Source organism: Spermophilus citellus, assembly GCF_964194105.1.
Source record: "Spermophilus citellus genome assembly, chromosome: 2".
Lineage (NCBI taxonomy): Eukaryota > Metazoa > Chordata > Mammalia > Rodentia > Sciuridae > Spermophilus > Spermophilus citellus.
This window is the reverse complement of record NC_138183.1, coordinates 249,078,738-249,100,118: the sequence shown is the minus strand read 5'-3', so window position 1 is coordinate 249,100,118 and position 21,381 is coordinate 249,078,738. Positions and strand designations below refer to the sequence as shown.

Below are 21,381 nucleotides of genomic sequence, written 5' to 3'. Positions count from 1 at the left end.
TGAAGAATTGTCCTATGTTCTATGTAAATTTGACTCCCTCAATGAATATTCAAAAAAAGGTGAACCCATTTATAATTAAATGGCCGTAACATATGGCTCAGTGGTAGAGCACTTGCCTAACATGTGGGAGACACTGGGTTCAATTCTCAGCACTGCATATAAATAAATGAATAAGGCAGGTGCAGTGGCGCATGCCTATAATCCCAGCGGCTCAGGAAGCTGAGGCAGGAGGATCATGAGTTCAAAGCCAGCCTTAGGAAAAGAAAGGGGCTAATAAGCAACTTGGTGAGACCCTGTCTCTAAATAAAATACAAAATAGGGCTTGGGATGTGGCTCAGTGGTTGAGTGCCTTAGAGAGTTCAATCCCCAGTACCAAAACCAAACAAATAAAAGGCCCATCAACAAGTAAAAATATATATTAAAAATAATAATAAAAAAATCATAAGATTATTGTGAGGATTGAATGCCATAAGAAGTTTACAATTAAAAAAAAAAAATCCTGAGTTTTGTAAAACTATACTACTGTCACATGTTTTAGGCAAGTGATATGCCACTGAGCTATAGCCCTAGGCACTAAAACCATACTCTGTTTATGATTTGTTTCCCATTTTGGAAAATCACATCTGCACTAGTGATTACAGAGGTAGGTGCAAGAATCCAACTCCACTATGCTACTGGGTATGGTCATATTCAAGCAACTAAATATTGGCTGATAGTCATTTATAATTAAGTAATATGTCTATGTTTCACATTTTTATAATTGATCTGTTTTGAAACTACATTTGAAGCTAGATCACATTATCTATGAATTTCATTCAGAATGATGAAGAAGGCATTTAAAATATTTGTTTAAAAAATAATAAATTTGACAGAGCTGAAAACTTTAGAAGAAAGACCAGGGTTCTGTCCCCAGATACTACAGGACTGAGATGTAACCATGTGCTTATAACCTGTTCATTCCCTCAATACTGACTGCATGCGTCTTGCATACCAGACATTCTGCTACATGCTGGGATGTCAGGAAAGGTGAGGCCACTTTTACTACCTTTAGGAACCCCTAGTCATGGGGAAAATAGAAGAGTAATAGGCTTTTTTCCTTTCTATTTATTAAGAAAATACTTACAATTATGTGTAAGAGTTTTAAAAATTAGGTATTGTAATTAATAAAATTTCATGAAACATTTTTTAAATATATTTTTTTAGACACAATATCTTTATTTATTTATTTTTATATGGTGCTGAGGATTGAACCCAGGGCCTTGCACATGCTAGGCGAGTGCTCTATTGCTGAGCCACAACCTCAGCCCATAAAACATATTTTTTTTTATATCTACAAGTGTCATGCAGAAAAGAACAATACTCCCTTAAGATATCAGAGCATGTTGCAAAGCAGTAAAATTTATTCACACATTCATTCTGTGCTACTGACTTATTAAAATTAATTGGCAAGAAAATTTTAATGGCACTTGACTTAAGTTATTTCTTCTTTTACAGAAGGAAAGTATATGCACAGCATGGTGGCCAGAAGGCGTTCAGCTGCAGTGCTGAGGTCACAGCAGGGCCTCTTCCTCTACGAGAAAAGGGCTTTTTAAAAAACTGTCATTTGCTAGTGTTTATGTTTTTATGGGTTAAGAATTTCAAGAAGAAAAGATCTGTTAAAGTGACAGAACAATCAGAAAAGCTAGAAACTGGATCCTAGAAATGCATGACCTACCAACTTGATTCTGAGATTATTAAAACCAAATGAGAGCTAAGGAGGAAGTCAGTAATAAAACCAGGAGTAAATACATTCAGTTCTGGATGCCACCGAGAACACAGGTCCAGTTAAGATTTCAAAGCCATTTCAAGATTCATCCACATGGGGGCTGGGGTTGTAGTTCAGTGGTAGAGCGCTTGCCTTGCATGTGTGAGGCACTGGGTTCGATCCTCAGCACCACATAAAAATAAATAAATAAAATAAAGATATTGTGTCATATGGGAGGCTCATAGGCAAGATCAACCGCATGAATGAGCGCAGCTCTCGATGTGCTGCGCTTGCCGTCATGCTCAGGGTTTAGTCCTCTTTGATCTTAAAGCGTAAGCCTTTAGTGTGTAAAAAAATGGTTTGGGCCACTTCTTAGGGTAATCATAGTCTCTAGGAGATGAATAATGTCAGTCAGCTCCATGAAACCCTGTATTTCTTGCTTTTTATTTAGGTCCAATTTTCAGACTGGACCAGTCTCAGCAAACCCCTCCACTGAAATGTGGAATATTGTGTGTGATACTTCAACTCACTTGAATGGATGGCCTTCTTCTGATTTCTGTACAGCTTGGATGACAGACTTGTAGACTCTGAAGCTGATGGTGACAGAGAGAAGGGCCAGGATGAGGTAAGAAACCACACTGATGACACTGAAGGCTGCCAGGGACAGCAGCATGATCAGTGTGGTGCCAAAGACAAACCCAGTCTTCTTCACATCTCGCCAGAAAATCAGATCGTGCACTGCCAAAAGAAAGGGAATGTGAGTTGCAGAAGCAGGAACTGCTCTGGATGAGCTCTGCGTACCTGTGGGGTGTCCCACTAGCATAGAGAATCTGACACTTAAAAGAATATATTTTAAATATATATATATTTTTTTGGAGAGAGAAAGAGAGAGAGAGAGAATTTTAATATTTATTTTTTAGTTTTTGGCCGACACACATCTTTGTTTGTATGTGGTGCTGAGGATCGAACCCGGGCTGCACACATGCCAGGCGAGCACGCTACTGCTTGAGCCACATCCCCAGCCCCTAAAAGAATTTATTTTAGCTGCTTAAGTCCACTAATGTAAAGTCTCATTGACCTTAAATGTTTGGGCAGAAAGGATGACAGAACTGGGCAGTGGTGTACACCTGTAATCCCAGTGACTTGGGACGATGAGGCAGGAAGATTGCAAGTTCAAGGCTAGCCTTGGCAACTAAGTAAGGCCCTGTCTCAAAATAAAAAACAGAAAGGGGTGGAGATGCTGCTCAATGGTAAGGCATCCTCGAGTTCAACCTTGGTACTTACTGATATATATACACACATCCATAAAAAGGATGCCAGGGCTGGGGATATAGCTCAGTTGGCAGAGTGCTTGCCTAGCATGCACAAGAACCTGGGTTTGATCCCCAGCACCACCAAAACAAAAACAAAAACAAAACAAAACAAAACCAAAAACAGAGTGAGGCTGGCAAAATCTTGGTAACTGTTGACTAAATGAAGCAAACAAGGTTGGTGTGGGTGTCTGTGGTTCTAGCACTATGGAAGCTGAGGAAAGGTCACCTGAGCCCAGGAATTTGAAGCCAGACTGGACAACATGGCAAATTCTAGTCAAAACCAACTGATAACGCCTACAAAGCTAACCAGAAATGTATAATTAGGGGCAAAAAAAAGTTGGTGATAAAAACAGACCAATCTCAATTAGTGTTACAATGAAACACAAGTCTGTGTTAATCTGAAGAGGTTTCAGGAAGGACAATGAGTTTGGGACAATATAATTATTCAAACTACTACATATATATAATACACACACACACACACACACACACACACACACACATAAAATTTACCCCCAATCTTTTCATCTTTTGTGGTGCTGGGGATTGAACCCAGGGCCTTGAGCACATGAGACAAGCAATCTTGCCTCAAGTTACACCCTTAGCCCTACTTTTACTTTTTTTTTTTTTGGTACTGGGGATTGAATCCGGGGTGCTCTACCATTGAATTACATCCTGTCCTTTTTATTTCAGACACATCTTGAGAAATTGCTAATGCTGCCCTTGAACTTGTGATCCTCCTGCCTCAGTCTCCTGAGCTGCTGGGATTATAGGCATGTGCCACTGCACACAGCTCTTAATTTTTACTTTTTAAGAGACAGGGCAGGGCCTCCTTATGTTGCTTAGGTTAGCTCTGAATTCCTGGACTCAAGTAATCTCTCTGTCTCAGCCTTCTAATCAGTTGGGACTACAGGTGCATGGCCAAACCATAATACTTTTAAAAGCAAGTGGGATACTTTTAATTGTCGTGTCAAGGAAACAGCTATAAACCTGGACAATCCCAGGCAACCAGATCTTATGGTTGGGAATGTAAAAACTGGAAGAATCTAAGTTCTTGTACACCTCAAACTGGATGGCAGGCTGGTAACTACTTCCAATCTAGGCTCTGTAAAAGGCTGACACTTAAGTAGTAGCCCTACTGTGACTTTCCTCCCATCTACTCTGTTTAAAAAAAGAGCAAGACTTTTGGAGATAGACAAGAATTTCAGTGTTAGTAATTTCCAACCATATTACTTAAACCTGTTTAAGACTGCATATTCTCAATTGTAAAATAAATAAAATGACATCTATTTCCTAGAGTTGCTTCAAGGATAGGTTAGTGCAGGGAGAATGCTCTGCACTGTAACTGACATGCAGTAAACACTTAAACTTTAACTGCAATCAAATACAATTAGCATGAAAGACTGATTTGAGATCAAGTGAACCTGAGCTGACCAATGACATCTACTCCTTCCCCATGTTCAGCTCCAACACTCTCTGAAAACATTTCTCAAGCCTAATTTTGCCCAAACTTAATATGAGTACAACTCAAAATCAAGAACACTATTAAAAAGATGCTGATCGGGGGGCTGGGGCTGTGGCTCAGCGGTAGAACGCTCGCCTAGCATGTGCGGGGGCCTGGGTTTGATCTTCAGCACCACATATTTAATAGATAAAATAAAGGTATTGTGTGTGTGTGTGTGTGTGTGTGTATTTTTTTTTTTTTTCAAAGATGCTGATTGTATAGAAGAAATGAGCACTGGTTCAGAGATTCTGACCAGGGGAGGTGACTCATGAGGAGAGGAAAGGGGCGTTATAATTACTGATGGGAAGTCGAATCATAGGTAGTAGTGCTGCAGAGCAGGTTGAAATCTGGGAGACAATTCTGGCTCATATGACTGAACTGAGACTGCAGAGGAAGCCTAACAGAACACTGGCCAAGTAAGAGGGCAAATATTAAGTGGGAGAATCTGTTAGTGGTCAGAGTTCACCTGCTACAAGAGCGTTTCAACATGGAATTCTTAGAGGCTCAAGGCCACCAGTAGTAGAACAAAGTGATTTCATGTGCTTCTCTGGATGCAATGCACTGAGAAGGATAGAACAGTACTTCTGTGATATTCCTGCCCCAAACACACAACTTGAATCTAGAGAGAGAATACCAAGCAAGACAGTCTCAAAACAACTGACCTATAGTCTACAAAAGGATTAATGCTATGAAAGAGAAAGAAAAACCTTCAGATTAAAGGAGAGTAAAGACACAAAACAATATGTAAATATCAAGTATGATTCTACACTGGACTTGGAAAAGGAAGTCAAAATAGCTATGAAGGTATCAGTAGGACAAGGACAAAATTTGTGAATGAAAAGCACTGAACCAATGCTAAATTTCCTAAATGTGGTTAAGTGTACAATGATTATGTAAAACAAATAACAAAAGTTTTTGTTTCAAGGAAATACCCTCCAGGGTATTCAGAGTAAGGAAGCAGGAAGCTTGCAAAACTCCAAAATGGTCCAGAAAAAAACAAAACAAAACAAACAAACCAGAACTATAGAGAAGAAGGGAGCAAAAAAAGCACAGGTGGCCAAATGTTAATAACTGGTGAGCTAGCGCCAGTCAAGGTCACATGGGGGCTTTTTGTACACGGCTTGCAGTTCTTCTGTAAATCTGAATATTTGAAAGAGAAAAAAAATTAGAGGATAATGCTGAGGCCTAGAGAGAAAAGGACCTTGATGTACCAGAGAAGGACAAGGCAATAAATAGCCTAAAAGCAAATTAGAAATTCCTACCTTTGTGTAAGTTGAAAATGTCACCCTGTCTTATGAACTTTACTGCCATCTGCTGGAAAGCTGTGATAAGATGGTCAAACCTACAATGACAACACATGGCTAGTGCCCTCTAGGGGCCTGCAGTACGTGCACCACAGTACAGAAAGCCCTGGACCAGAGGGGCATCCTGATTGACAAGGAATCAAGAGCTTGGAAAAGAAGGCGCCGATGCATTACAGCTCATGGCTTGCTCTTTCTTCATTCAGGTGCTGGCTCAGTATGACTGCCCACCTTGTCTAACATCCCCTTCTCTCTCAACTCTCTATCCCATTACCCAGCTTTTTCTTCAGCACTTGTCACTTAAATTATATCTGTAGAGGCCTCTTCATATCCATTACTGAATGCTTAAATATGGGCCAGCTAGTGACCGAAAGACAGCATAAACACAACCAATCTGTTTCCCGAGAATGACCCCTTATACTCAATCTATGAAGCACAGAGACCAGGGATCCTGAGTACAGAATACCAAAGAAAGGGAACTGGCGTGATGTTTGGAAACTTTTGGGAAAGACGAGAATGAATAATACAAGGAAAAAAGGTGAGAAATAGGTAGGCGTCAAGTTTTAAAATGTGAGGTCACTAGACCTCGTATTCATTTCATAACCAGGACACCAGGAAAAGGTTGTGATGGTTTGTTTCCATGAAAATTTCTCTTCATTCTTTTCTATTTTCATTCATGTGTTCTTTCTGCCTCAGTTTAGTATTTTAAAACAGAAGATTCCTAAAAGAGTTTTCTTTCTTTCCATTTCCACTCTATTCTTCTTTCATGTGTTTTATTAAGTACCCATTATGTGCTGGGCAAGTGCTAGGAGTCACAGCTGTGAATAAGGCAAACAAGATCTTTACTTACATTCCACAGGGGAAGAAAGGAAATATATATAATGAAAGTGTTGGGGCTGGCTTGTGGCTCAAATGGTAGAGCGCTTGCTTAGCATGTGAGAGGCACTGGGTCTGATTCTCAGCACCACATAAAAATAAAATAAAGATAGTGTATTGGGCTGGGGTTGTGGCTCAGTGGTGGAGCACTCTGCCTAGCAAGTGCGGGGCCCTGGGTTCGATCCTCAGCACCACATAAAAATAAATAAATAAAGGTATAGTGTCCAACTACAACTAAAAAATAAATATATAAAAAAATTGTATCCACCTAAAACTGAAAAATGAATATTTAAAAAAAAGAGAGAGAAAGTGTCCCCCTATAAGAGTGGATCACAGAATATAAACCTATGGGCTATGTGGGTGTTTTTTTTTTTTTTTTGGCACTGGGTACTTTACCACTGAACTACATCCACAGACCTTTTGAGATGGTATTGCTAAGTTGCTGAGGGCCTTACTAAATTGCTGAGCCTGACATAAAATTTGTGATCCTCCTGTCTCAGTTTCTGAATGGCTGGGATTATAGGTGTCTAGCACTGTGCCTGGCCCACTGAACTTTACTGAGAAGAATGTGTGCAGGAAGGCAATCAGGAAAAGCCTCTCTGCAGACTGGACACTACAGGTGAGATACAAGGGTGGGAAAGAGTTGAATGCAAAAACCCAGGGGAGGAATATTCCAGGGCAGGGAACACCCACAAGGACTGTTGGCAGAATGGTATTTGCACTTGTTTAGGAAAGATCAGCTAGATGGTTTTAAAACAGGAATTTGGGATACAGAAATAAATAATAAAACTGAGTCTCAAAAGAGAAGTACCCATAAACCTTTAGAATGCAGGCAATAAATATTCACGAACCTCTAAAATGCCAAACAAACATCTCGAGCAACCTTGGGTAATACAGCCTATATCCTCAGCCCACAACCTTGCCCACAAACAGTAACACGATGTGAGGTAAATGCTCAAGCACAGGAAGAGGTGATATAAGACTATAACTCTGCCCTGATTTCAACTCTAGTCCTGCTTGTAGCTACTGTCCCTCTATAAATATTAACACACCAGATGCTCTGGTTGGAGTCTCTCCTCTAAGAGATGGCCAGCATTCTCCCTCACATGAGTATTCCTTGTTTGACTCCAAAAGCTTCTCACTATTGAGATGGCCTGCATTTTCCCTTCAATGTGCATTTCTTGCTTTACCCCAAAACACTTCTCTCTTGAGACAGCCCATTCTCCTTGGAATGTGTCTGCTTTCTGAATCTGTATCTCTGGCTGGCACACATGCTGAAATTCTTTCCTGTCATGTTTGCTAAGGACCCCACTTGTGCTGAATCAAAGTCTTAATACGGGCAAACCCCTACCTCCCACCCAGGTAATAGTCAGGGAAAGGGAGACTGGCTGGATCGCAGAACACTTCCAGAGAACAAGAAGGTTAAGAAGCTTGGTCCCACTAAAAACGGCAAGCAAGGCCTGGGGATGCAGCTCAGTGGTGAACATTTACCCAGCATGTTCAAGGCCTTGGGTTCAAACCCCATTCCAAAGGAAGGGAAAAAATCAAGCAGGGCAATAACATGATGTACTCTTTTTAAAAAAATATTTTTATTTTTTAGTTGTAGTTGGACACAATACCTTTATTTATGTGGTGCTGAGGATCGAACCCAGGGACTTGCACATTGCTAGGCAAGCGTTTCACTGCTGAGCTACATATAACCCCAGACCCGTAACTTTTTTTTTTTTTTTTTTAAAGAGAAACACTTGCTATTATTTGCTGTTATACAAAAAAATGGATTGGGATGGAGCACAAGTGAAAGCAGGGAGACCTGGAGGCTATTATGGAAGTGTAAATGAGAAACATGTGGTCATTTAGGTTAGGATGGTGTGACGATAATGAGAAAAACCAAATTAAAACTCAGTTTCTGCTGGGCATGGTGGTGCATACCTGTAATCCCAGTGACTTGGGAGGCTGAGCCCTAAGCAACTTAGTGAGACCCTGTGTCAAAATGAAAAATAAAAAGGGTTGGGGAGATAGCCCAATGGTAAAGCACCCTAGGTGCAATGCCAGGTACTAAAAACAAAACAAAAACCCCTCAGTTTCTCCCAGTATAATCTCAACAAGAAACTATCGTGGAAATTCTGAACAGTTTAGGAATTGTGTGCCATGAATAGATAGGGAGTATCAGGATGAGAGGAAAGATATGAGCTATATTTTGAAACCAGAACTTGGGGATGGGATTGAATGTGGGGGGGACAAAGGGCAGGGGAGAAGGAGTATGAGTGACATCTAGATCCCAGTCTTAGCAAAATGGATGGCTGTGGTATTATTTACTGATATGAAGAAGAATGAAGGGCAGGGAGTGCTACCTTTGGGATGGAGGGATGGAGATACCCATTACTAAGCAAGGTGGGCAGATTCATCAGTGTGGAAAACACAGGCAAGTCTGAGCTGGAGAAACACGTTTGAAAGTCATAGCACACAATTTAGAAGTCATGGGAATGGATGTTGTTACCCAGTACCGATACAGAAGGTGGGCCAGATCGATTCTGAGGTATTCCAATATCTAGTAGCCAAGTAGGAGTGCAACTAGTGAGAGGAAACTGAGTAAATACTCAGGAGGTGTTAACAGTGGTCCATTTTATGCTCTGAATATAGCACTTGCTGCTCTGCCACTGCAACTTATTTTTTTATGTTTATTTTTAAAAAAATTTTTAGTTTTCGGCAGACACAACATCTTTGTTTGTATGTGGTGCTGAGGATGGAACCTGGGCCGCACGCATGCCAGGTGAGCGCGCTACTGCTTGAGCCACATCCCCAGCCCTGCAACTTATTTTTAAAATGAACATGTTTCTTTCTCTTCCTCTCTCCCTGTCCTCCCTAATTTGGGGAAACAGGATTATCTTTTTTTTTTTTTTTTTTAAGAGAGAGTGAGAGAGGGGAGAGAGAGTGAGAGAGAGAGAATTTTTAATATTTATTTTTTAGTTCTCGGCGGACACAACATCTTTGTTGGTATGTGGTGCTGAGGATCGAACCCGGGCCGCACGCATGCCAGTCCAGCGCGCTACCGCTTGAGCAACATCCCCAGCCCCAGGATTATCTTTCCTCCCAACCTAAACAGAGTTATCTGTCCTTGAGTACACGCCCACCACAGGAAGGAAGTAATTCAGATTTGGGGATGACACAGAAGATCTCAGAAATGAAGGTTTCCCAAACTAACAAATGAATTACAACTCCAAAAGAGAATGCTTGGAATATAGGCTTCGATTTGCCTCTTTAAAAACCTCCTGTTGGAACTGGAGTTGTGGCTCAGTGGTACAGCACTTGCCTAGAATGTGTGAGGCACTAGATTCGATTCTCAGCACTGCATACAAATAAATAAAGGTCCATCAATATCTCAAAAATAATAAATAAACAAATAAAAACCCTCCTGTTTCCCCTGATGGAATCACAGCCTCTGGGACAGGAGTCCCCTGTGTTTCTCCTTTGCTAGCAAAGCAATAAAACCTTTTCTTTTTTTCTCAAAACTGTGGTTGACACCAGGGACAAGGAATGAGCTTTTGGTAACCGAGGCAGGGGACCATTAGGACAGTGTGAATCACAGAAGCAGAAAGGAGTGCTTTGAAGAAGAGGACATAGAAACTGGCTAATTCTGCTGAGGATGAATAAAAAAAATGTCACCTTGAAATCGGCAATATGGAGATATTGGTGACCTGGACAGAGTGGTGGGAACATTAATGACTAGAGGCAGCTGGAGCAGATTATTGGTGAAGACGTGGAGGCAGTATGAGAAAAAATGCTGCGCAAGTATGGCTGTGGAAGTAGAGGCATTTGGAGCTAAGGGACAGATTAGATGGAGAAAACACCAAAGCACGCTTATGTGCAGACACAAACAGGGACAAGATAGCCGCAGAGGCAATGAAGTCCAAAAGAAGGCAGCGAAGGCCATACAAATGGCCAAAAAGCCATGAAAGATGCGCCAGATCATTAGGAGAAATGCATACCAAAATCAAGAGAATCCACTAGGATGACTATAGTACATAAAAAAGGACATAATGATAAGGACACGGAATGATTAGAACCACGGAACATTTTTATATTCCCACAAAAAAAATTTCTCCTGATAATCTGGCACATCTTTCATGTGTGCTTTGGTGTTTTATGGACAGAAAGTAGATTCATGGTTATCTGGGCCTGGTAGGAAATGGGAAGTGACTGGTAATGAATATGTGTTTTTTTTTAATTTTTAATTTTAAAAAAGTAATTAAAATATTTTTAGTTATAGATAGACACAACACCTTTCTTTCTTCTTTCCTTCCTCCCTTCCCTCTCTCTCTTTCTTTTTTTCTTGTGCTGAGGATCAAACCCAGTGCCTCACATGTGCTAGACAAGTGCTCTACCACTGAACCACAACCCAGCTCCTGGGTATAGGGTTTCTTTTCCTTTATTCCTTTTTAGATTTTTAGGGCCTGGGGATGGAACTCCCAGAGCCTTGCATGTACTAGGCAAGTGCTCTTCCAAGGAGCTAGGCCCTCCACATGCCCTTCCCCTTTCTTTTAAAGAAATGGGGTCTCACTATGTTGCCCAGGCTGGCCTTGAACTCTGGGCTCAAGTGATCCTCCTGCCTTAGCCTCCCAAGCAGCTGGAATCACATACGCTTGTCACAGTTTCCTGGGTTTCTTTTTCAGGGGGACTAAAATCATAAAAAATTAGACTGTTGTAATGGTTACACAAACCTGTAGTAAAAGCCATATAAAAACCACTGAGGGGCTGGGGATTATAGCTCAGTTGGTAGAGGGCTTGCCTCACATGCACAAGGTCCTGGGTTCAATTTCCAGCACCACTGGGGCGTGGGGGGGAACCACTGAGCCTGAATTGTACACACTGAATGAATGAACTTAAATTCTTGACTTATGTATATTTAAAAAGGTGAAATAAATCCACAATTATAGACAGATTTCAATCCCACTTTCTCCATAATTGGTAAAACAAGTGGAAAGCCAATGAAAATACAGAAGACTTGAATAACACTGTCAACCAATTTGACCTTCCTGACATTATAGAACACCCTATTCAACCAAAGCAGAATATACACATATGCATGAAACATTTATCAACATTTATATGAACTAAATCCTGAACCATCAAATAATCCCAATAAACCTAAAAGGATTCAAATCACTTTTCTGCATGAGGTTGGGGGATGGAACCAGGGCCCTGTGCATGCTCTACCACTTGGCTTCACTTGCAGCCCTCAAGTTACTTATGCTAATTACAAGATAATCATATAAAATACCCAGACAATCCTCAATATCTATAAACTAAATACCACATTTCTAAACAACCCCTGAGTCAAACAAGAAATCAACACGAAAATAAAATATTTTGAATTGAATGAGCATGAAAACACATTAATAGTTGTGGGATACAGCTACAAAAGTAGCTACTCTAAAGCAGTAGAGGAATAATGACATCACGAACGTGCCTGTATTAAAGAAGCAAACCAGTGGTATTGGCTTCAACCTTAGGAAACTAAAAAGAACAATTAGAGGGCTGGGGGAATATAACTCAATGGTAGAACATGTGTGAGGCTCTGGGTTTCACCCCTAGCAACATCAAAATAAACAAATATGCCAGGCCTTAAATTCAACCCCCAGTACCAGGAGGGGGAGGGGAGTTCTACCAACCACTCACAAATATACCTATTAACCCGGAAATAGGGCTCATTCTTACTCCTCTTTCATCTCCTTCAATTTAACAACAGGGGGCTGGGGATGTGGCTCAAGCGGTAGCGCGCTCGCCTGGCATGCGTGCAGCCCGGGTTCGATCCTCAGCACCACATACCAACAAAGATGTTGTGTCCGCCGAGAACTAAAAAATAAATATTAAAAATTCTCTCTCTCTCTCTCTCTCTCCTCTCTCACTCTCTCTTAAAAAAAAAAAATTTAACAACAGGGACACATAAAGTCTAACTTCTTGAATTTACATAGGAAAATAAAGATCTTAATTTTGATTAATTTTCATAGAAGATCCTTAAACATTTTTATGACTATAATTTTTAAAAAAGATTTTATTAGTTGTTGATGGACCTTTATTTACTTATATGTGGTGCTGAGAATCAAACCCAGTGCTTCACACATGCTAGACAAGCACTGTACCACTGAGCCCCAGCCCCAGCCCCAGCCCCAGTGACTCTCACTTGAATGTGAGAAGAGAAACAGACTGCAAGATGGGAAGTGGGCCCCAACTCTAGGGAGGTTCAAAACATGACCTTTTCCATGCTGCAAACAAACAGTTGCTTCTCTAAAGATTCTTTCTTCTTTCTTATTTTTAAATTTTTTGTATTATGGGGGTTTGAGCCCAGAGGTGCTTTACTATTGAGCTATGCCCTTAACCCCTTTTATTTTTGGAGACAGGATCTCCCTATGTTGCCTAGACTGACCTCAAACTTCAGATCCTCCTGCTTCAGTCTCCCAAGTGCTGGGAATACAGGCCTGTACCACTTCTCTAGAGATTCTGATGCCTCAAGTAGAGAACCACTGCTCAAGAGAACCTCTGGTACAGACATGGAACGTCCTTTTCACTGGGTAAATTGAGTGTATCTTGGCTACTCTGAAACAGAAGACAACCACTGAGAGTTGATGGGCTAAGAATCTTCTGTTCCACTAGTATACAATCTTGTGGAGACACAATGAAAAAACTTTGGCTAATCTCTTCCAAAAGTCCTAAAGAGAACTGGCCCCCATGACTTCCATTGGGTACTGGAAAAACAGGCCAAAAATTTTCAAAAGATCAAAGTCAGTGTCTCTTTACCTTTTAGATTATAACTTTATCTTTAATATCATGTTACCTAAATTTTATTTTCATTTGAAAGAATTTTTTTCTAGCTATGTCAATGTTTAAAATCTTGTGACAAATTATTGTGCTGTGCAAAATCTTTTATTACTTGAACCTACTTTAAAGGCCTCTTAAAGTCAAATCATCAAATTATTTTGCTTGTGGCAATGAAGCTTCTGAGAAAGAATGGCAGTAACAACCAAGAGTGTTTCTATTGATGGTGGGATTATAAATAATTCCTCACTGAGCTGCTTAGTGCTCCGCTTTTGCTGAGGCTGGCTTTGAACTCACGATCTTCCTGCCTCAGCCTCCTGAGCTGCTGGGATTACAGCTGTGTGCCACCACACCCAGCAATTCCTTCTTTTTATTTTCCAAGTCTTCTATAATATGGTCATATTACCTTTTTTTTTTTTTTTAAACCACAGATTGAACCAGAGGCACTTAACCAGTGAGCCACGTCCCCAGGCCTTCTTACTTTTTATTTAGCAACAGGGTGTCACTAAATTGCTTAGGGTCTTGTTAAGTTGCTGAGGCTGGCTTTGAACTTGTGATCCTCCTGCCTCAGCCTACAAAGTTGCTGGGATTACAGGCATGTGCCACCATGGTTTGGCAGTCCTATTATCTTTATTGCAAAAATTTAAAATGCCCATGTTATTTAAAAATTAAAAATGCCTATGTTATTTAAGGATGTCAGGTGCAGTACCCATAATACACCAAAAGAGGGCATGTGCACACACCATGGTAATCTCAGGCTAAGGAAAAACATGAGCCTAAGTGGTTTCAGCAGGAACAGCAGTGAACCTTGTTGACTCCTTACCCATTTACTCTGTTACTCAATTTGGGGAAAGATCTTGGTTTGATTCTAAGTTCACTCATTCCCAAAGGTCAACTCAATTTAATTTCCCAAGTACACAAAAAAAAGAAAGGCTGTTCAAACACTTATTCTGAAAAGGAATAAATGTGAAAGAAAAGAAAGAAAAGAAAGGCTGTTCAAACACTTATTCTGAAAAGGAATAAATGTGAAAGAAATTTCAAGGCTTAGTAGTCAGTCCACTTTAATGTCATTTTAAGAGAACAAAATTCAAGGACCTGTATAGTTTATTTTTCTTGGAACAGTTTTTCAAAATATAAAAATATGTAACACACCTAAGAAAATTTAAACGTGTGAAATAATTAAATGGGAAAAAAGTGCCAGACTTTATGATCACAAAAGGAAAAACTGTTCATTAATGTAGGAGAAAGCCAGAAATGTAGCTTATTAATTTATTTATTGGTACCAGGGATTGAACTTAGGGGCGCTTAACCACCGAGTCACATCCCCAACCCTTTTTGTTTTGACACAGGGTCTAAGTTGCTTAGGGCCTAACTAAATTGCTGAGGCTGGCTTTGAACTTGTGATCCTCCTGCCTCAACCTCCTAAGCTGGGGGATGTACCTTAATGATAGAGTGCTTGCCTAGAATACATAAAGCCCTGGGTTCCATCCCAGCACTGAAAAATAAATAAATAAATAAGAGTGAATGAATAGGCAATTAAAAAAAAGAACAATTTATGTAAAGAAAAAGACGTGCATTTCCACATGGATTATTTCTCTTTTTGATAGAGGGGTACTTTTTGAATTGTAAAAGACAGCAGATGATGTTTGTAAATTTTAGATTCAAATTTTGTGGCCACTGAAATGGGTTAATAGTCTGCTCTGCTACAGATTGCCTTAACCAAAGAAATTCCCCTGAAAATGGCACAGAAGAATCATTGAAGGAAGACAAAGCTGCCACTGTCAAATACAGACACACATGCCTTTGGCCACAGAAAAGTCGGCAGCAGGCCAAAGAAATTTGTAGGAAACCCTTTCAACTAACATTCTCTCAGGCTCAGAAAAAATAGTTTTTCGTTCACTAAAATAACCTAACATCGCCTTTGCCCTCAATTTCAGATTTATAAAGCACAGAAAACAAAATGGCATTGACTACTCCCCACGAACTGGATAGCCGGGTGGATCTGAAAATGTGAACTTCTGTCCTTAGTTTATCTAAAGAATAAAGATAACAACTGCAATGCTCAATCAAGATGGAATGGATAAAACACAACACTAATCCTAGTTTTCTACCCCCCCCCCATTAAGACTGGCAGGTTTTTGTATATGTTGGACAACTATACAATTTACAAATTCAAACAGTACAGCCACTGTGGTAGCCCATGCCAGCCACCTCAGCTACTCAGGAGGCTGAGGCAGAAGGATTTCAAGCAAGGCCAGTTTGGAGAACTTCGCAAGCTCCTGTCTCAAAAATGAAACATAAAAAGAGTTGGGGGATGTAGCTCAATGATTAAGTATCCCTGATTCAATCTCTGGTATGAAGTGGTGGTGGTATGTGTGTGTGGGGAACAACAAACTCAATACAGATTTAAACTTCCAGAAGCTAATGGAAAACACTAGTTAATTGCTAACAACTGTGAAAGATCAAATTTAGTAAGTAGTTTAATGTCCCCACCCCTCTACCTTCTTGTACTGGGGACAGAACCCAGGGCTTCACATGTGCTTAGTCATGTGTTCTGATGCACACACCCAGCCCCTCACCTAATTACTTCTAATTCAGCTTTCTATTCTAGTGAGATTATGCCAACATATTTCTTCTATGGTTTGACACACTTGGACACATGCTTCTTTTTATGAGTGCTGGGTATTTAACCCAGAGATGCTTTACCACTGAGTCACATCCCCAGCTCTTTCTTTTGAGATAGGGCCTTGCTAAGTTGCCGGGGCTTGTCCTGCAAAGTTATAGGTGTGCCCCACAACATCTGACCACATGTGCTTCTTTGGCAGTTTGTAAACTAATGTGGATATGGGATAGAGCTTCAGACTATAACAATATGTGACAGTAACACTGATTAATAAATCTCACATATCAAAGAAAACTCAGCTTCCCTGACATTGTCCCTTGATCATAAAATGATTCTAGCCTGGCACAGTGGTGCATGCTCATAATCCCAGTTACTTGGGAGGCTGAAGCACACACTGAGTTCTGAGATCTTATTCTATTTCCCTAGCAGCTCTACCAAGTATTTCCACCATGAGAAACATGGGGATCTGATTATAACTGGGACAGCTTCCACACCTCTGTTTTATTTTCCCCAAGCATATAGCAAATTTGAGAAGAGTTTAGAGTGAATATCCATAGACTCATCATCTGGATTTTACCATTAATATCTCATCTTTGTATTTCTTTTTTGCAGTGCTGGGATCAAACCCCAGGGCCTTATGCATGCTAGGCTAATGCTCCATCACTGAATTACAATCCTATTATTTTTGGTACTCTGGTAAAATATGCATATCATAAAATGTATCATCTTGGCCAATTTTTAGTGGAGTTCAGTAGTAGTAAGTATTGTTTTTTCATATTGTTGTGCAACCATTAACACCATTCATTAATCTATTTTGTTCCATGACCAGATATGGAACATTTATAAAAAGCTAGTATATAACATGATAATAAAATATAATTACATCATAGTATTAATGCAATACTATATATATGCTCTAGATTATGATTTCTAACCAATTTTAATGCACCTGTGTCAATTTCTTTTCTTTTTTTTTAAAGAGAGAGAGAGAGAGAGAGAGAGAAATTTTTTAACATTTATTTTTTAGTTCTCGGTGGACACAACATCTTTATTTGTATGTGGTGCTGAGGATCGAACCGGGGCTGCAAGCATGCCAGGTGAGTGCGATACCACTTGAGCCACATCCCCAGCCCTGCACCTGTGTCAGTTTCATTGAAATATTCACAGAATTGAAAACTTAAGATTTACTGGACCTGACCCTTCTGTTCACTCATGTTTTTAAAAAATGCATTTCCAAGTAAATTACCGATAGTAGAAAATGTACTTCAGCTTGCATATCTTTTTTTTTTCTTTCCTTTTTTTTGTACCAGGGATTGAACTTAGGGACACTCAACCACTGAGCCAAATCCCCAGCCCTATTTTGTATCCTATTTAGAGACAGGGTCTCAATGAGTTGCTTAGCATCTCATTGTTGCTAAGGCTGGCTTTGAACTCACGATCCTCCTGCCTCGGCCTCCAGAGCTGCTAGGATTATAGGCATATGCCACTGCTCCTGGCTGCATATCACTTCTAAAGTTCAAAATTAGTTTGGCATTTTTCTTTAGATATGAGTTTTACTTACAATGAAATATACAATATAGTCACTGAGTCTGAAGATGTGCACACACCTATATAATCCTGTAAGTCTACAGAATATTACTAAACCCCAAAAATGTTCCCAAATGCTCCATTCTGGTTGCTATAGTTTTTGTAATATCTGGTATCCCACAAAGACCCATGTGTTGAAGGCTTGATTCCCAGAGGAGCAGTATTGAGAGGTGGTGAAACCGAACAATTTTATGTGACAGGGCATGTTGCTGCATGTCCTGGCCAAAAGGTGAGCAACTCTCCTCCATCACATGCTCCTTGCCATGATATGCCCCCATAGGTCCAAGAACACCAAGGCCAACCCACCATGGACTGAAATCTCTAAAGCTGTGAGCCAGATTAAGCCTTTTCTGTTTATGAGTTGATTAGTTCAGGTATTTGTTACAGTAATGGAAAACTGATGGACATAACAGTCAATACCCCAGAAGCAGCAGTGTCCCGCCCACCCCCCATTTTGCTGCTTCTACAGTTTCATACACATGGACCTAAGAAGTAGGTATTCTTATACACATATGTACATTTTTATTTATTTTGATGATGATAGGGATCAAATCCAGAACCTCACACATACGAGGTGCACACTCAATACTGAACTACATCTCCAGGCCCAATATATTCTTTTTCTTTTAGGGGCTAAGAATATAGGTAAACAAAACAGACACACAAGAACAACACACTATGTGTGGGGGTATATAAATTCATTATTTTTTTTTTTTTGAGAGAGAGAGAATGAATGAGAATTTTTTTAATATTTTATTTTTTAGCTTTCGGTGGACACAACATCTTTATTTTGTTTTTATGTGGTGCTGAGGATTGAACCCAACACCCTGCACATGCCAGGTGAGTGCATTACTGCTTGAGCCACATCCCCAGCCCATGAATTCACTTTTAATGATACCAAGATAGGGATCCTTCTGTATACTTTGTTTTGTAACTCACTTGTTTTCTACTTTAAGCATGCATCCTGTCATAAAAACGGCTACGTGCTCATTACAAAATACTCAACTATAATAATATTTAAAAACAAACAAAACTACAAAGATGTACCAGATTCATGATGGCTGTTACCTCTTAGGAAGTGAGGGGAAGAATTTAGTGGGTCAGGTAGCAATCAAAGGGCATTTTAGTTCGGAAAAAAATAGGACCACCCATGTTAACAATTAATAGAAGTTAATTCTATGAGTAGAGACACGTGTTCATCTTCGTACTTTTCTGTATTTTTTCTGTTTCTTAAAAACAAACACCTATAACAACGTCAATGACTGTACAATAAATATTCTGTTGCTTAGGTATGTCATATGTACTCAACCAATTGTTAAAGACATTGAGATGGGGGGCTGGGGTAGTGGCTCATTTGTAGCATGCTTGCAGAGCATGCATGAGGCACTGAGTTCGATTCTCAGCACCACATATAAATAAAGGTCCATCAACAACTAAAACATATAAAAAAAATAAAAATTAATAAAAAAAACCAACTAAAACATAAATAAATAAATAAAAAGACATTGAGATGTGCCACCACCATAATCAGTGCCACAATAATCATCTTTGTAGTTATTTTTGCATATAAATTTCTTTTCTTAGAATAAACTGCTAGGGTTTTCTGCTTCCTGGCTGTCACGAACTGAGCAGCTTTCTTCTGCCACACCTTTCTACCATGTGTTCGATCTGACCTTAGGCCCAGAGCTAGGGAATTAGCCTACCATGAAATGAACCTCTAAAACTGTCAGCCAAAATAAACTTTTCCTTCTCTAAGGTGTTCTTGTCAGGTTTTTTGTCACAATGATGAAAAGCTGACTAAAATGAAGTCCAATTCCAGTTCTGCAAGTCCTGTGGGCTGTGTCAGGAAATAATGGGTTCCAGCAATTCCAGGCTGGCAGACATGTACCCAAGCCACCTAGCCATCAGTAGCTGGGCTGTGGATATCCTGGTTGGATGATTCTGAGCCAGTCACTATTGGCTGGCCTGCAAGGTTAACTTCACTCTGTCATCTATCTGCAGAGGGTTTACAGTACAGATTCAGCCAGGCAGGTGGACCAGGGTCTACATAAAGCAAGAGAGGAGCAGCAGGTCTAGGGGCACTCCAATCACATGTGCTCACATTCCTCCATCTTTCTATGCCAGGGTGGGGCAGCATACCTGAAAAGGCAGCTGAGGTAGGCAGACAACAGTGGACTTTCCCCACAGAAAACTGAAACTCACATCCAATCTCACCCCAGACCCAAAGACTTCCTCTTTTTAGAGTGAATGTGTTTATAGGCATTATTTGTTTGGGGAAAAATGAGATTCTTTTGGGTTCTTGTTCCTCTCTGCTATTAGCTCATCTACTCTATCATTATCATTCCCATATTTTAAGAGTTCTATTTGAAGAGGATAAAGGCATCCACCCTTCAAATATCACATTAGGCCACCAACACAGGTCTCTTTGGAATCTATACACAGTCACCAATTCCTATTGGTTGGGCCAATCTTAGAGAGGGGGAAATCACAAATTCTCCATATAGAACCCCCACTGTGAACCAGTGCCGCCCCTACCCTACTCCAAGCTCTCCCTCTCCCACCTCCAGCCTGAGCCGAGGCCTTGCTCTCATTGTGTAGCCCCCACAAGAGAAATTGAGGTGGATGAGCTTACACCAGAGTCTAAAGAGAGGGCATCCTCCTCCAAGTCCCATGGGGCACAAAACAGATGATCACATGTCCTATGACTCTCTGGGGCCTAACTGGGCAGCAGGAAAGGGAGAAATGCAAGGAATAAAATAAATTGCTACGAAACTAGGTTTTTATTACAAATTACCTAACCACCTCTGAGAAAGGTTAGCAGTATATAATACACCATCACCAAGCCTGTTTCCTTGCAATTCTTGCCAATCTGGATACCCCAAAGCAAAAACTATCTTTTTCTTTTTTTAAAAAAAGAGAGAGTGAGAGAGAGAGAGAGAGAGAGAGAGAGAGAGAGAGAGAGAGAGAGAGAGAGAGAGGGGGAGAGAATTTTAATATTTATTTTTTAGTTTTCGGCGGACACAACATCTTTGTTTGTATGTGGTGCTGAGGATCGAACCCCGGCCACACGCATGCCAGGCGAGCACACTACCGCTTGAGCCATCCCCAGCCCAGCAAAAACTATCTTTACCAAAATAAGTATATGAAGAAGGGATCTAATTCCACCCCCTATAAATTGTTAGAGAATATCATACCATAATTACCGAGCAACTAACTATAATATCATAAATGCCTCATTATAAACTGGTATATAATAATAAATTTTTCATTATTTCTTTGGCATATTTCTGCCCAGCAACTTTAGAACATAATTAAAGAACTGTTTTTATTTTAAGAAAGACTATATATGTATTCTTATTTAAAGCTAGAAGATAATACATTTTACTGAAATAGTTTATATTTTATAAAGATTTATCCATAAAATGACTTAACAAGGTTTTCAATTTTTAAACATGCAAAGGAAGACCTTTTAACTCTATCAGTCTTATTTGTCATCTAAAAATATCTACTAATCACAAAATTTGATCAGTGATAAATACGCTGAATTTTCCAAAGCCCTTTTCATTTCTCATAGATTAAACAACTCAGTTGCAAATTACTAATCATTTCTAATATTTGCA

At 40.0% G+C, this 21,381-nt stretch overlaps 1 protein-coding gene across 4 annotated transcripts in view; it reads right to left on the bottom strand.

Moving 5' to 3' along the window:
• Window positions 1-21,381, bottom strand: part of RTN3 (reticulon 3) — a 60,843-nt gene that overhangs the window by 5,820 nt on the left and 33,642 nt on the right. For all 4 annotated transcript variants that reach the window (XM_081267034.1, XM_081267035.1, XM_081267037.1 and 1 more), the window contains one exon: window positions 2,275-2,482. In XM_081267034.1, coding sequence (XP_081123160.1) covers window positions 2,275-2,482 — 208 coding nt within the window. The remainder of the gene's footprint in view (window positions 1-2,274; window positions 2,483-21,381) is intronic.